Source organism: Lepeophtheirus salmonis, chromosome 8, assembly GCF_016086655.4.
Source record: "Lepeophtheirus salmonis chromosome 8, UVic_Lsal_1.4, whole genome shotgun sequence".
Taxonomy (NCBI): domain Eukaryota; kingdom Metazoa; phylum Arthropoda; class Copepoda; order Siphonostomatoida; family Caligidae; genus Lepeophtheirus; species Lepeophtheirus salmonis.
Window position 1 is genome coordinate 35,101,806 of NC_052138.2, and position 15,435 is coordinate 35,117,240.

The 15,435-nt window shown below is 32.7% G+C and overlaps 1 protein-coding gene and 1 long non-coding RNA gene across 2 annotated transcripts in view; both read right to left on the reverse strand.

Annotated features, from left to right (window-relative positions):
• Window positions 1-1,110: 1,110 nt before the first annotated feature.
• On the reverse strand, window positions 1,111-4,368 carry LOC121123651 (uncharacterized). The gene is made up of 3 exons (XR_011781479.1): window positions 2,549-4,368; window positions 1,944-2,493; window positions 1,111-1,841 (listed from the first exon to the last, which is right to left on the reverse strand). It is a non-coding gene; the product is annotated as an uncharacterized lncRNA (long non-coding RNA).
• A 526-nt stretch (window positions 4,369-4,894) lies between these two features.
• LOC121123465 (FMRFamide receptor) overlaps window positions 4,895-15,435 on the reverse strand; it is a 42,365-nt gene continuing 31,824 nt past the window's right edge. Inside the window, exons 5-7 of the mRNA XM_040718587.2 lie at window positions 9,231-9,393; window positions 8,074-8,399; window positions 4,895-5,164 (exon numbers count right to left, since the gene is read on the reverse strand). Of these exons, the coding sequence (XP_040574521.1) occupies window positions 5,082-5,164; window positions 8,074-8,399; window positions 9,231-9,393 (572 nt within the window). The 3' untranslated portion in view covers window positions 4,895-5,081. The remainder of the gene's footprint in view (window positions 5,165-8,073; window positions 8,400-9,230; window positions 9,394-15,435) is intronic.

Below are 15,435 nucleotides of genomic sequence, written 5' to 3' on the forward strand. Positions count from 1 at the left end.
TTTTTTTGAATATTTTCTTAATCATATAGAGCGTGACGTCACAATTCTGATGGACTCCATTTTCGGGGCCTAAATAATCAATTTCTAATAGAATGAAAACCCTTTTTCATTCATATTAAGGATAATAGTAAACATTTGGATGTCAAAATGGTACCAATAAATAGAAGGACCTTAATGTTTATAAAATTTTTATTCCTTCCTTGCCTATTTTTACTATACATTTGACGCTTATAAAATGTATTTATGTTATTACAAGGGTGTCTGCAGGATTATATGTTATTACTTTTTTTTTTTTTTTGAGGGGGGAGGGAACAGGCAGAATATCCTTTTCATCAAATCTGTCTCTCTTCTCCTTGAAGTCAGCATGGGTTATGTTCTTGTATTTACCATGTCCATAGAGCTTTAGCAAATCTTCCTTAATTTTTGCCGATGCTAGACTAGAAAGGCTCAACTAAACAGTGCAAATCATGTATTGAGTACGTTGGCTCCCATATGTTCCTTTCTACAAGTGAATCACTATTGTACGTATTCGTCAGACAACTTTCTTTTTTAGTTGGACATAGTTATTAAGAAAGGATTGAAAGATTAAAAAAAAAAAAATAACAAATGATGTACAATCATTACACCCATAACTTGGCTACTGAGTTCACCAAATTATCTGCAGCCTAGATAACAAAGCTTACCAATGTTGTCTGATCACTTGCAGCCAATAATGGATTAGCGGATCCTAAAGTCACAAATAATACGAATGAGCTGTATTTATTCATTGTTACACATTTTTACTAAGCAACTAAATATTTGTAATCTAACACGGAGACCTGTTGTTGATTCATATTAGAATCCCACCCCTCTGAGTGATGCAACGGTGTTGCGATACGCTCGCACTGAAAGAAGGTCTCCCCGATTGACAGTCGTGTCAATGCAAGGACTCCTGTAACCAAGACAGGACACTGCGCTCACGCGTTTCCAATATGGGTCTTTGTTTATTTAGAATTTGTATATTCTAAATAGAATGTCTCTCTTCAAGTGTTTTGCTACAAAATAAAGAGTTTTTGAAAGTATTTTACTAGGGGAAATCATCAAAATAATAAAAATGAGGCTATATATTGCTAATAGAAGTGGTATTTTATTAGTACTTTAATCAAACTAAACATTAAGAACATATTAAAGAGAAAAGACACAATCAAAAAGTACAAAGTTGGTTCAAGTCTACAAGTCAGAAGATTTTGATTGAAATTTAGCTTTTTTTCTATTAGCTTCTGAATTCTTAGCTGCCATTCTCTTTTTTCTTAAAAATCGGATGTCATCATTCAGTTTAGCACTTCAATTTTTACCCATGACCTTAAACAAAGCAAATGAAATTATTTGAAGAAAAGCTGACCAGGAGTGTCTTTTTTTGCACTTTACTCCAGCAACAGCGATTATGTCAGAGTTTAAACTGTCCTGCATCCTGTCACTGAATGTGGCAACAAATGAAGCTATATGATTTGTTGTGCCAAGTAAACTGTCTTTCTCTTCAGGAGTAGCTGTGATGTAAGATAACATGGAGTGAGCATAAAGACAGGAGAGGTAGAGAAGGTAGGATGGTGTCGACAACCCCCCCTCTGCTCATTATGTCCATGAACTCTTTCAGGTCTGCATGCTGATTATTTGGGCTATCGAAGGTTATTAAGTCCGGAGGTGTGTCTCTGATAACCATTAACTCTTGGTATGATGTACAGCTGATCTTTTTCTTCAAAGAAAAACCAATATACCCGGCAACTAAGTAGAGAGCATCCATGAGCTCAGCTTTTACCATGTCTTCATCCAGGAGACCTTTAATTAGTCTGAAGTAGTCGGACCTGAAAATTTAAAAAAGTCAAATATTGTTCTGATATTATCTTATTGTAAAAATAAGTAATACCTTAATAAAGAAGCTTACTATTAACCAATTTCTTATTTACCTGAGAATTTGACAAGACTCAGAATTCGAATATTTTTCTCTGCTTCCAGGATCTGTCTCACGCTGATGTAGTAGATACCTCCACTTAGTTGTTTGTACCAGCCGAACCATCTTTCGATGGGATCAGACTGGAACATGCCGAGGAACTTCCCAGAAAGGAAGCCAAATTGATGGCTTGAATCACACTGTTAATCTTGCCTTCTGAGGTTATGTGTGACACTGCCTTTTTGTTAATCAACACACCAGAGTGGTACATTTTGAATGATATATCTGTCTCAAACTGGATGGTCGTTACTACTTGGGGTCGCATTTTCTCATCATGGAATAGCTTCAAAAGGGCAGCGCTTGGTTTTGTGATGAGGATGAAGTTTGATGGGAGTGTCTCCTTGGCCAATTTGTCACCACGTACTTCCATAGAACTCATTTCATTGAACTGTTGAAGCCTACGTTACGTGGGCTCAGCTTGAGTTGGCCTTGATAAAGCTTTAAGAGTTGAGAGGTAGTTGGGGCAGTTTGGCAATAGGGATGGTATTACATCTGGTTTAAGACACCTATAAAGGAAGGCCAGTTATAAGCATACGCATCAAAAGTGAGCAGCTCTCTTACCTCTTCTTTAGAGCCTTGCCAAGGGTCTGAATTCTTCTAGACTCACAGATGAAATCAGATTCGTTGAAATGCAGGGAACACAGCTTTGTACTTATGGATGGTGCTTAATTTGTCTTCTTCGGATCTGTTTCTCGTGGAATGGCTCTCAGCAAAGTGGTATCAAGTCCGGAGTTTCTCTCTTTGTTTGGCTACAGATGGATAGTAACACCAGACTGTTGTGGCTCGTTGTCATAGCCTGTTCTACACCCTGGAGCACAACACTTAGTGGCCATGAATGGAATTACAAAACACAATAAAGATGGCGTCCACAAAGTAAATAATAATTATTAGTTATTACTTATTATCTTACCAAACACGTTGCATTGTTTTCTTTTTCAATGGACCCATGTTGCACGCGTATTTGAATTAATGTTTGTGCGTGCCCAGTCCTGCTTACAGGGTTCCTTGGTCAATGGATGCAGGGGGCTTGCCGAAGCCCTTAGTGTGTCTCACTGAACCCCTGGGGTTCGATCGAACACAGGTTAAGAACCACTGTTATAGATTATAAATTAGACAACAAAAGTTTGATTTATTTTAAAAGAGATACATTATGTATTTCACTGGATCATAATAATCAATCAATTTAGCCCAAAATAATCTGGTAGCTAGCCGAATTACTCAATCACACCAACTGCTATTTATCTCTTAAGTAATCTTAGACTAACATTGTCATATTATTTCTTTCTTCACAAATTTTAGAATGAATTATATTTTATATTTCATAATATTAAAATCCTAGTATTTTATTCGATGTATTAGAATATTGCCTAGTAATGTTTAATTAAAAGCGTAGCTTTATAATATATTTGCATTTCTATTTGATAGCCAGAATTTATGTATAGACCTAATCATGTGGGCAATATGAAGGTTAACTGAAATACAAGGTTAGACCATCATGTAATCGGACTGTATAGAATTTTCAATTTGATGTATTGTACCGACGTCTGGGCAAGACTAACAGATTTTGACAAAACAAGCAAATCTTTTATGACATCACTATTAAAAAACGTGATGGAAGTCAAACATCAATCGTGCACACATTATTCTATAATCTTATATTTCTATTAGCCTTGGGAAATATATATAAATATACGAAAGGGATCAAACAGAAATTGTATTCCTGTCCTTTTGAAAACAGGGCATAAGTATTGCATAATTTATTACTTCGTATATTTAACAAAAAGAATAAATTAAGAAATAGCCATGGCGTATCAAGTGAGATGAAAGAATCGACAGCTGAGAACAAAATACATAGAGTATTTTTGTGAAATTGAGGTAACTGTAATTTAAGATTGAAACTACAGTCCCGTACAGATGGGTCTCGGTCTGGTACAGTTCAGTCCTAAAACTTAGAAAGTTGGTCATTTATTACGTCAATCAACTTTATTTTCTTAATCTGTTCTAGTACTGAGAGTCCGAAGGACTGACAGTCTTAAGGACTAATCCCAAGGTCTAATAGGACTGTTCCTAAGAATGGAATGACCCAAATAAATAAGGAGTGACACTATATGTTAGTGGTTGTTGGACTTTGAGTAGAATTGTGGCTCAACATCGGAGTAATCTTGCCCATGTCCTTACTAGATACAGAGTAGGACTTGCAAGGGCGTCCGTAGGGTTTTCCCCCATTTTTTTTGTGAATAGCTGTGGATTTTTTTCTTTCTAAAACAATATACATTTTCCAAATTTATTTCCAAAAAATTAAATTTTATTAGAATAAATATAAATATTTGAATTTTTTTTTTGCAAATAATTTAATTTTTCTATTTTCTTCCTGAAAAAATACATTTTTTTGCAAATAACTATGGATTTATGATTTTTTTTTTCTCAAATCTATTGCAAACAGCTGTGGATTTTTGAAATTTTGGGGAAAAAAATTAAATATTAGAAATATAATTACTGAAACTTTATTCCAAAAAACTTAATTTTTTAAATTTTTTTCCAAAAAATTAAACTTTATTAGAATAGCTATGGATTTGTGATTTTTTTTTTCAAATTTTTTGTGAATAGCTGTGAAGTTTTGAAATTTTTTCCAAAAATTAAATATTTGAAATTTTTTTCCCAAAAATTAAATTTGTATGTGAATATCTATGGATTTTGAAAATATATATTCCTAAAGTTTAATTCTTTTGTGAATATCTGTTGAATTTGGAATTTTTTTTCCAAAAAAACAAGGTGTGTTTACTTCCTTCCTTTTATAGCTAATATAATCAAATGTCAGGACAACTAAGCGGGTTTTCCCCAAAATATTGTCAAATTGTTAGGTTTACCATATTATTCTTCGTTTTTTATAAATATATTGACAATGTCTAAAATTTAAAACTCTATGTATTTGAATCTATATATATTTAAGGTACATTATGAATATTTTATGCCAATATTTGTGCTCAATTGTGGTTAAAAGTACGTGCCTATTTTCCATTAAGCAATTCATATCTCCATTACGAATACATTATGATTACAAAATATGTAGACATACAAAAAGGTTGATTGATTTTTAAACATTCGTTTCGTCCTCTGTGATTTTTTCAATCCCATTTAATGGTGAAACTTTAGGCACATTCTCCTCCAATCGTAGAGCTGACGGAAAAAACATTAGAAATAGGTGACATATGAACATCTAAATATGATTTGCAATAATAGACAATTCTGCACTGCTATTTTAGAGTCTTCAATTTCGTGGAAAAACCTTTGCACAAGGCTATTTAAAGGAAGACTGGAGAGGATTGCAACACTTTTAGTATCTGTTTATATTACTGTATTATTAATGGTAAATTATATTATTGAGTTATAATATAGTCGGTCCTTCAATCCTACGGTCTTAGTTATCGTATATAATTGTGTTATTGAAGGGAGTCTCCGCTTATCGTGGTTTTTGGGAACAAGAAAAAACATTGTCATATGACTTCCATGTTGTAAGGGGACTTTTTTAGTACTGAAACCGTAGAATGGAAAAAGATTATTATACAAAGTCTACTTTCTACATTTTTTTTACTATGATTAATTCATATTAAATTATTTAAAATAATGTATCCCAGAGAAGATAATTTCAAAATTTAATCTTAATATGGAATTTAGTTGATTTTTAATCTGGTCATATCAACTGTAAAATTTAAATAATCGGAACTTCCCCAATATTTATTCAGCGACCTTTTTAATCTTAAGCTTGTATAATAAGCAATTACCAAAAGTTTTAAGTATAGCTAGCTACTAGCTACGTCATTTAAGCTGTAGTGGTTACCATTAAAGCCCGAAGAGGACTTTTTTTTATTGACCGATCCATCAATGATTCATACTTATAGTTTAATAGATTGAAAACTTTAGTGACTTCCTTATAAAAAATAATTTTTAGTTTAATTTTCTTGGTTATAATATCAAACTCAATTTTTTTAAACGTTGCATTCGTCACTGATTTACCAGGGGCACAGTTTGAGTATTTGACAAGTTATATTCAAATACAAGGTGTGAAAAATTACAAATATATAAATGAATCGATAGCAATCAGAAATAAGTAGGTAGTGTTATTTTTCTTGGGTCTAAGTCGAACTAAAGAGATTCTAAGGAAAATATATCAGATGAAAGAAAAATTATCGCAATGGATTCTGATAGGTTTAAAATTTTTTACCGCGTTGTATTCATTTTTTTCTCTCACGTTATTGTTAGGGATTTATTTTTTGGTAAAGAAAGTTACAATTTTATTCTCCTCGCATTCTATAAATGTCTATGTGGAAAATGAAAGCAAAAAGATAGGAGATTGCCTTTCTAGTACGAACCGGTCACACGCACATCATTTACATGATCTCTCTCTCTCAGCAAACAGACGATCTGAAAGGTCAGGAAAACATTTGAAGCTGGAAATAGCGTTGAAGACGAGCCTCGAAATGGTGGAACAACCAAACTAACTCCAGAGGCCTTTGAATCCAATCCCAGAATGAAAATGACTGAGCTGGCCAATAAGAAAGCCATTGCTAAGGCCACAGTGTCAAAAGTCGTAAATTTTTTTGGTGGCAAGTCCCTAAGGCTTCAAAAAATACTTTTCCTTTGTCAGGTAAAAAAAATATTAAAAAACCCACACTCGTCTCCCGTGCTGTGAGCACATACTGAATGGTCTTTAACATCATGGAAATTGGTAATTGCCTTCGATTATAAAAAACCCTTAACTGTTGATCTTATTATCAACTGGCAAAATTATAGATATAAAACCCTTGATAAATCCCGGAAAATAGGATACCCAGTTAGAAACCCGTTTCTTGACCCTCCAGACCCTCTGGTTGCTGACTATGAGCATATTCATGATGTTGTTGTACCCGGTGTGGACTAGAACAGCAACCTCCTTTCTTTTGGCCCCCATTTTCATATATGACCTTAAAAACTGACCTCAAATCAAAAGCCATTGCAACAAAAAGTTCGAACCGGATATTTACAAAAAAATGCAAACAAAACTTCATGCATTTTCAGTTTAAAAACTTTCCAAGAACTTTCGACCACTTGGTAAATATATGTTCTTTTTTTGTTTTTTCATTATTTGAAGTGTCTTGTTACCTCCCTTCTTGAGAATCTTTTACTCAAACGCACTCCCTAAAGCATAAAACCAAGTAGCGAAATGAGGACCCACGTGATCAATAGCTATAAAAATGTATTGGTGCACACAAAATTTTTTTGTCCGCTAGAGATACTGTTTAGTTAATTATTCGGAGATAAAATTTGGAGTTATGGTGTTATCTAAAATATTTTACTTTCTAGAAGATGCACATTTGTAGTCCGGAAGACAAGCTTAACTTAGCTTGATAAATTTTTTGTCATATGGAGCTTTGTTAGCCCATTTATTTGTTTATTTGAGTTCATAGATGATGATGTTCATTAATATAAAAATATATACGAGTATTTTATTATTAAACTATGGAGTCCAAGTCAAGTCTCGACTCCTAGTTCCCACCTCTGACAATAATTGATCATTGCAACTTAAATTATTCATTAATTCTTATACTAATAATTATTATAATTAATAACAATCAATAAATCATAATTGTATTATTGAAAACTTCTTTTCTCTTTGGTGGGATATTCAAAAAAGGAAAAATCAAAGAATAAAAAAATTTCGTCTTTCCCCACAACAATTTTAGTGTGTGAGGCATGCTTCATCAATTATCCTCTTTATAATATCCCAGACTACGTCAGCAAGAAAAATAACAGAGTTGACATCATATGAAAAGCGACACCTGGTGAAAAAGTGTTAAAACACTGGACAATTGTATCTCCCCAGGCTAACGGTCGCGTTTCGTTACTTGATTTAAAGCCTTAATACTCCCCTTCAATGCGATAGAAACAAAAACTATTGCAACTGTCCCCGATCTTCCTTACTCTAATAACTTTGTTATTAATGTAAATTTGTTATTACTTTAGTTTGCACGTAATTATCTGTACATGGAATTTTCCTGCGCAAAATTGTTGGTGCACTTTTAAATGTATGCAAATATTATAAAACATACTTGGTCCTCGTTGAAACTTCATCTTTGAGATCCCTTTGAGTATACTTGAGCAGATGAAAGTACGTTTCAATATATCAAGAAACTGCGTACCAAAGCTTCCCACAAAGCAGTACACCAGGAAATTAGCTGAAGCGTTTAATGTGAGAATAAAATTATTTATATGAACCAAGGATTTTGCGGGATTCATTCCACTACAGGTTTCCCCACTCTCAATGACTTGATTCATTACGATGATTTCATAAATGTTTTTGATAATGCGAGGTAAATGACAAACAATGAAAATGATGATGATTGAAGCAAGAGTCGCTCCAAAATTTGGCTCATTTCTGAAAAGGGAAATGAACCGATTCGACATATCAATATGGACAAAGGATTAAATAATTATTATATAATGTATTGTACTACAACATAAAACTGATCTTGGGAGTATATTCGAAAAAAATTGAGATTTTTAGTGATATTAAATTTGTAAAAAAAGTAATCAATAAATTTTAACATTGATAAATGATATACTAGAAATAAAAATATATAAACAACGACTTTGGAGCCAAATTCTGCAAAATAATCCATCTCCTTGAAATTTAACAACAATGAAAGATGGAAATGATATTTTTCTATACTTTTTGGAGATATTTTGATTTGAATAAGAGATTAATTGTAGAGACTATTTGTATAAATGCTACTGTTGGACTTCAGTTTGCATTTATTGTAAATGACATTGATATGTACAAAATAAACCCAATTTAACGAATACAAAATTTGATCTACGGCATCAAAGATGAGATACTGACCCCAAAACGAGCTAATATACAAAAAATTGGAAATATAGATTTTTTCCGTATATTCTAACTTTTCGAAAATACTTTGTTTGTAAAAATTGAATGGCAGGTATAGAAGATATGCCTATTTCAAATTTGCTGTATACCACAGTTTTTGCTAAAATAACAAAATAAAAGACTCAATATCTCTGAAAACAATTGTAAAATAACCCCCAAAACATAGATTTGGAGTTTGCAAGTAAAATCTACATGTGAGCTCAAGTCAATCAAATTCTGAGGTGATTGGATGAAAATTTGGCTTCTTTGGCTATTGGATATGTGATGACATAACATTTCAGTCGAACTTTTTTTTATTACAAATGTATGGTGTATTTTTACCTCGTTTGTTGAGCAGTTCGTACTTTCTGAACTTCCTTAATTCTTAGGTAGATACGGGTGTTTAAAAATGCAAGGAGTGAAAGAGGTATGATCCCAGTGAAGAATAAGAGGGTCCAATTGAGATAGAAGTTCACATAGCGCTTGTCATATCGTAACCATGTTCCTTGATTTGGGAGAAAAAAAAGAAAGATTATTAATTAATTATCTGTATAACTTCTTAGTTTTTGACACCTACATATTATGTAATTAAAAATATTATTTAATTTAGTAGTAATTTGCATTGTCCGGACTTTAGGGGTTGACGAAAATACACATTTTGCTTTAATAATATATTAATATAACAGCCCAAGAAATCCTTGGTGTTACCCTCCATTTTTCATGAACACACTCACACGTAGCTACTCACTCCATACTTACACATTCTCTCCCCAAGAATAAAAATATAACTAGCTTGAGATTTAGAAAAATAATACTAATATTATTTGATGATCTCGTTTGTCAACCTCAACTAAAGTCATATTCCTTTTTTAAAATTTTCTATAAAGTAATTCCCGCTTTTTTATTGTTTAATATGATTGAACTAGATGCTTGTGAGATTTTTTATTTTATACAGTCCTCCTTGTATATTATACTTTTTTTCCTTTATTTGTTTACGAATCAGGGAGCACTATATACAGCGTATCCGGTGACATGTTTTATATATTCATTAATCCTTTTTTACTCTCTAGATGGCTCTGAAGTTAAATTGACGTAACTTTTTAAAGATTTTTTCACTACCTTAGCAAGATTTTTTGCAAAACAAAAAAAAACATATTAGGTTTTACTCAATTCGGTCTAGAGGTATCGGCTCACTGAATACTTATATTATATCTCATGTTCACATAATAAAATGCTCTAATTCCCTTAATGGAAAATCCTTTTAGATTGAAGGAAGCAAGAGTTGATGTTATTATAAATACCCATTACGTTGTTTTATTAATTGATGCTAGCAGATGTACAAAGCATTGCTTGGATCTATTTGTTAAACTTTTACACAAAGTTTTTCAACACCTTTGATACCTAAATTAATTTTATAATCAATTTGTAAAATTTTACTTTTTTTAATATTTATAATCAATTATGGTAACGTTTATATTGAAACATTAAAAAAACCCACAAATAAAAAACTAGGGGAAATTAGACATTGTTGGACACATCGAAGAAGTGTTTAGGTTCATATACTTTATATAGACATCCTCCCTTATATTTGAGAATTTTTAAATAAACAGATTGACAAATATGTTAGTAAGAAGTTAAAACATCGAATAAAGAGGTTGTTTTTATTATTTAAATACTCAATCTAAAAATACCTCAAATTCATAAATTTGGACAAGTTTCAAATTATTATTTTTAATTTCAGACGTTATTTGACTCATGTTTCTTAATTTCGGACACGATGAAATAGCAAAAATATAGGAGAAAAATAAACGTATTGACAGCACGCTTGAGAAAAATTATTCCCTTCAACTCAAGGTACATAGGTTTGTGCCCTGGATCGTTCATTGGGAAGGAATTATACATTGTGAATATGGACTTCAAAGAAGATTCCTAGGTCAGATGGTGCAAATGTAATACAATAATGTTTACTTATACTTAATCAGTGCAACTCCATCTGAATAATTACAGGATAATTAAAGTTTACAAACAAAACTTGTAAACAAGGCCCTTGCAAACTTGGTCACTCAATATGGCCACATTCAGGATCAATGACACGTCGCTGAAAAGCCTTGAAATAGATTATGACTAACTTCTGTGATAGTTAAGTTGTCCCACGCAGTCACTATGAGCGCCTTCAGTGAGTCCACATTTGGGCGTGGTTTATTTGAATTTCGCTCTCCAAAGTACCCCACACAACATAGTCCAGCAGGTTCAAATTTGGCGAGGAAGGTGGTCACATCTCTTTGCCTCTTTACATCTTGGCCTTTATGACCTTTGTCAAAAGATAGTACGAGGTTTTTGTATATGAGGAGATTCCCATGCCGACCTTTATAGCCTCCTGATTGTCCTAGCTGCCGCGGATAAGTCATTGGCGAGGCGATCTATTGATTTGGTGGGGTCCTCCTTGATCTTCTTCTCTAAGCTCTTTATATTGTGGCCTTTACTTCCTGCTTTCCTCCTTCATCATTCTTCATCTTTGGCCACCTTGAAAACCATTCTCCTTGTGCACTTCACAATGTCCTTAATCCTTGCCACTTCCAGTTCAGCATTTAGGATATCTGACATGCGCTGCATTTTGGCTTTTTGCTCTCTCATGATGACGAGATGACGAAATGTTTATTATAACACAAGTTCGTACTATAATTGTATCCAATTGAATATCTTAAGGATTATATTCAAGTCCAAATTATCCATTTATTTATGTATATTTTGAATAATCTATGTATATTTCTAGAAAATACTGAAATGAGAAGATTTAATAAAAAAATTAACTTTCTTTGAGGTAAAAACTTTGGTTATTCCAAAACTTTTTATCTTTTAATTTTAATTTGACTGAGCAATATATGTCATTCAAAACAAATATCTGAAACATACATGGCTTATACAGAATGGTTCAGAATTAGATTGATTTTAGCTTAATGTATGCAGAGATTTCGCTATTCTAGTAGTCAGAAATATCGCACTTCAAATGAAATGCAAGATTGGTGGAATGACTTTTTTCAGCACTTTTAGAGCACAAATATTTGGCTTCTCTTTGCCTAATCTTCAATTGATGTTGTAATGTGAATATGCAGGGTGGCCAATGCAGTTTTCTGGATCAATACATCCTTATAACGGCTGACAGGGATACCAGTTGGGAAAAGTATTCCAGAAGACCATGTGTATACTAGTTGCAAGTCAGTGATGAGGCGTCTTCAATAAGTTGTTTGGAACAAGGGTAATTATATTGATCAATTGGTTGACAATTCTAAACCTTATAAAAAAGTATGTATACATATTCAAATATATACCATGAGTCTGTGAGTAAGTAGGGGAGAGACAGGCGATTTTTTTGTACTTACGTTTTCTTTTGATTTGTTTTGAAAAACAAACCACTCTAATGTATATATCTAAATTTTAACTGATGAAATTGTAATAAAATCCAAATAAAATTTTTATTCAACATAACCCTACTACTAAGATTTGCTCCATGGTTTGGTTCTAAAATAAATTTTAATATATCAATTTAAAATTTTGCAGAGGTAAGTCAGCCATTTTAATTCGCGGTGAATAATAATTTCTTCAGCAAACACGTCGTTATCTTTAAGTGTTTTTCACAAGCGTTCGCACGAAAATAAATTGAAAACTAGAATGAACACTTGCTAGAGATCAAACTTCAACCACCACCCCCAACCTGGCCCTGAACCTGGAACAGCCAATGATGATGAACTCCTTGTCCATTTTGGCCAATGCCTCCAGAATGGAAGGCATCAAGGAGTTATGGTCACGTTTATAGGACTCTCTCTCTCCAAGACAAGACGCCCACATATAGTCCAAGGAATTCAGATTCGGCGGCTAGGAGACCACATTTCCTTTGCAAAAGTCTGGAACGGTGTATTTATTGTTTTCAGACTCCCATCAGACTCCTTGAAGCCTTTGGCAACATCGTAAACAGCTGATTTGGGCAGCTTTGTAAACTCAATAATCTCCTTGAGTGTGCCCCGTCTCGGATACACTCAATAATGACTCCACAGCCTTCGTATTTGTAGGACATTTCAAGGATTATGTATTATTTATACAGTTTTGACAATTAAATCTGATGAACGCATTGTCATAAACATGGGTCTCAAGGTTGCCATGTTATTGAGATCATAACTTGTTGAAGATTTAAAATCACCACTCTGTATAAATATGTGTGTATTCTTTGCATGGGTCTTTATAATATAAATGACAGCATGAAAATAGTTATTTTAACAAATTAATTATCATAAAAAAATCCAAGTTGCAAAAATAATTAATTTTTAAAATCGGTAACTTAAAGCATTCGACCATATTTTTTATTAATATATATTAAACTGTTTGTTCAACCGTAAATGTAATAAAAAGAAAATATGTACAGTTAAGATAAATATTTACTGAGTATCAAGTTGAAACTACATTTCCATAAATCATTATACAGTGTGTCCCTGCGAATCGTGAACGATTTTTATCAAGCTCAACTATATCAATATTTAGATACTTTACACAAACAGCTAAATCTCAAAGTGCCCCCACTTGGCCTCCCCCATGAATTGAGCTTAGGCCTGAAATTAAAGCATGAACGATACAAAATTGAAAAAAACAACAACCTGATCTCTTTAGCTGGGACACTCTGTATGAAAAGTATCCGAGCATGGTTAAAAGGTAAAGTAATAATTAAATATTCATTTTTGAGTTGTTATAGAAAAATCCTTGGGGATCATTGATATACAAAACACATCATTTTCACAACATAAACTGTTAGAAACTTTTTTTTCAATTAATCTTTAATATGTATTCCAGAATATTAAATATTTTAATTCATGATTTCCCCAGAAATGTTTTTTTCTATGAAATTGAACTAAGGCTTAAACCTCCTAGAGCTCCCGGGAAAAAAACTTTATTATATATAAAATATATAAGGAAGTTAGTAATCAGCAGAATACTTGCTTAGTATTCAGATTCAAAAGTCATATATTTTTATTTTTATTAACACATTTAGAACTTTTTAAAATAAACAATAAAAACTGTTAAATAGCCTTCCAAGTATTAAATAACTTTTGCTTCAAAAATCTATATTCAATCAATATTCACATATATCAATTTAGTGTTGTGTGGGTCCTTATTTAGGAACAAAGACTGGGGTTCAGTCTAGTCTGTTCCATCCAGCCCATTTCCACTTATTGGTCATTAAAGAAAAGTAAAATCCATCCCTCATAACTTTTAATAATTCCGTTATATAACATAATAAATTATATAACTAATTAATAATATAATATGTTCGTATTATGTTGAGTTATAATCGAAACATGAATATTTTTTGCAAAATACGAGGGGGGGGGGGTCTGAAAAGTTTCCTACCTTAACATGAAGATGGCAGCACTCATAAATAAAAAGCTAGTTGCATCCACGGTTAACTAGTATCAGTTGACAAATTCTCAGAAAAGTTTCAGCCATCATGTACGTGCAGGTGACCGTTTACCGTCCTTTGAGTGAGTCGATGTGAGTGTTATTGTGAGAATGGACAAAATCAAGTTTGAAAGATGTATCTTTAAATAGATTTAAAAAATAGCAGACGTATAAAGACGGGGGTTGTCTTATAACTTGACGCGTCTAAGTCAACCAAACTCGGAGTAATTGAGCCAAAGGCAAAAAGTGTCTAATAAACAATTATATTGCAGAGAAACCCCCGATTACTCTTTGTGGGTGTTGCAGAGATAAGAAGTCTGGTGAGTTACAACGGAGACTATGTTGAAAAAGTCGAAATTAAAATAAATAAAAAATGTATTGTATCTTTGTCAGTTCGGAAACTTTTCAGACCAGCCTCGTATGTGCATTGCTCTTAATACATAAATGTTATCTTAATTGGTTTAATAAACCATCAACATTTTTAGTAAAAAATCCAAGGATCGACAGGTCCGAAGATATTTGAACTGTGGCAACTATTGACATTCCTAAGGACTGATATGGCCCTTCCTAAGAATGGATTTGACCAAATAACACTATTAATATCATCATAGTATTGTATTGCATGTAAACAAAAATGGAGAACTTTATCTGACCACGAACATTGGTCATTTCTTCTCACCTTGAATACCTAATAGGCCAACTCATGCTTCATTGAAAAGAACTTAAGTAGATCTTTCTGTCCGAACAACACGATTCTAACGTGTGGTTGGCTCTTGAGATTAGGATGAATTTGGTTGTGTATTATTAACTGGTTCAAAGTTCAATTGTTTGCTATGTCCGAATACTAGAATCTATCCTGGCTGAAACTTTAGTCGACAGATAAATCTGTCAAATGCTACTAATATCAGCATTCATCTACCTTGAGATCTGATTCTAAGCCCAAAAATGTATTTTTCCTTAATACGTTTAAAACGTAACTTATGAAAAGAATGCTTGGACGCTGCTGAAAGTTACTGTCGTCAGGGAACATAAAATAAGCTATATTTAACTTCTAGGGGACTATATTTCTGACATTAGACTCTACTTTAAATTCACAAAATTT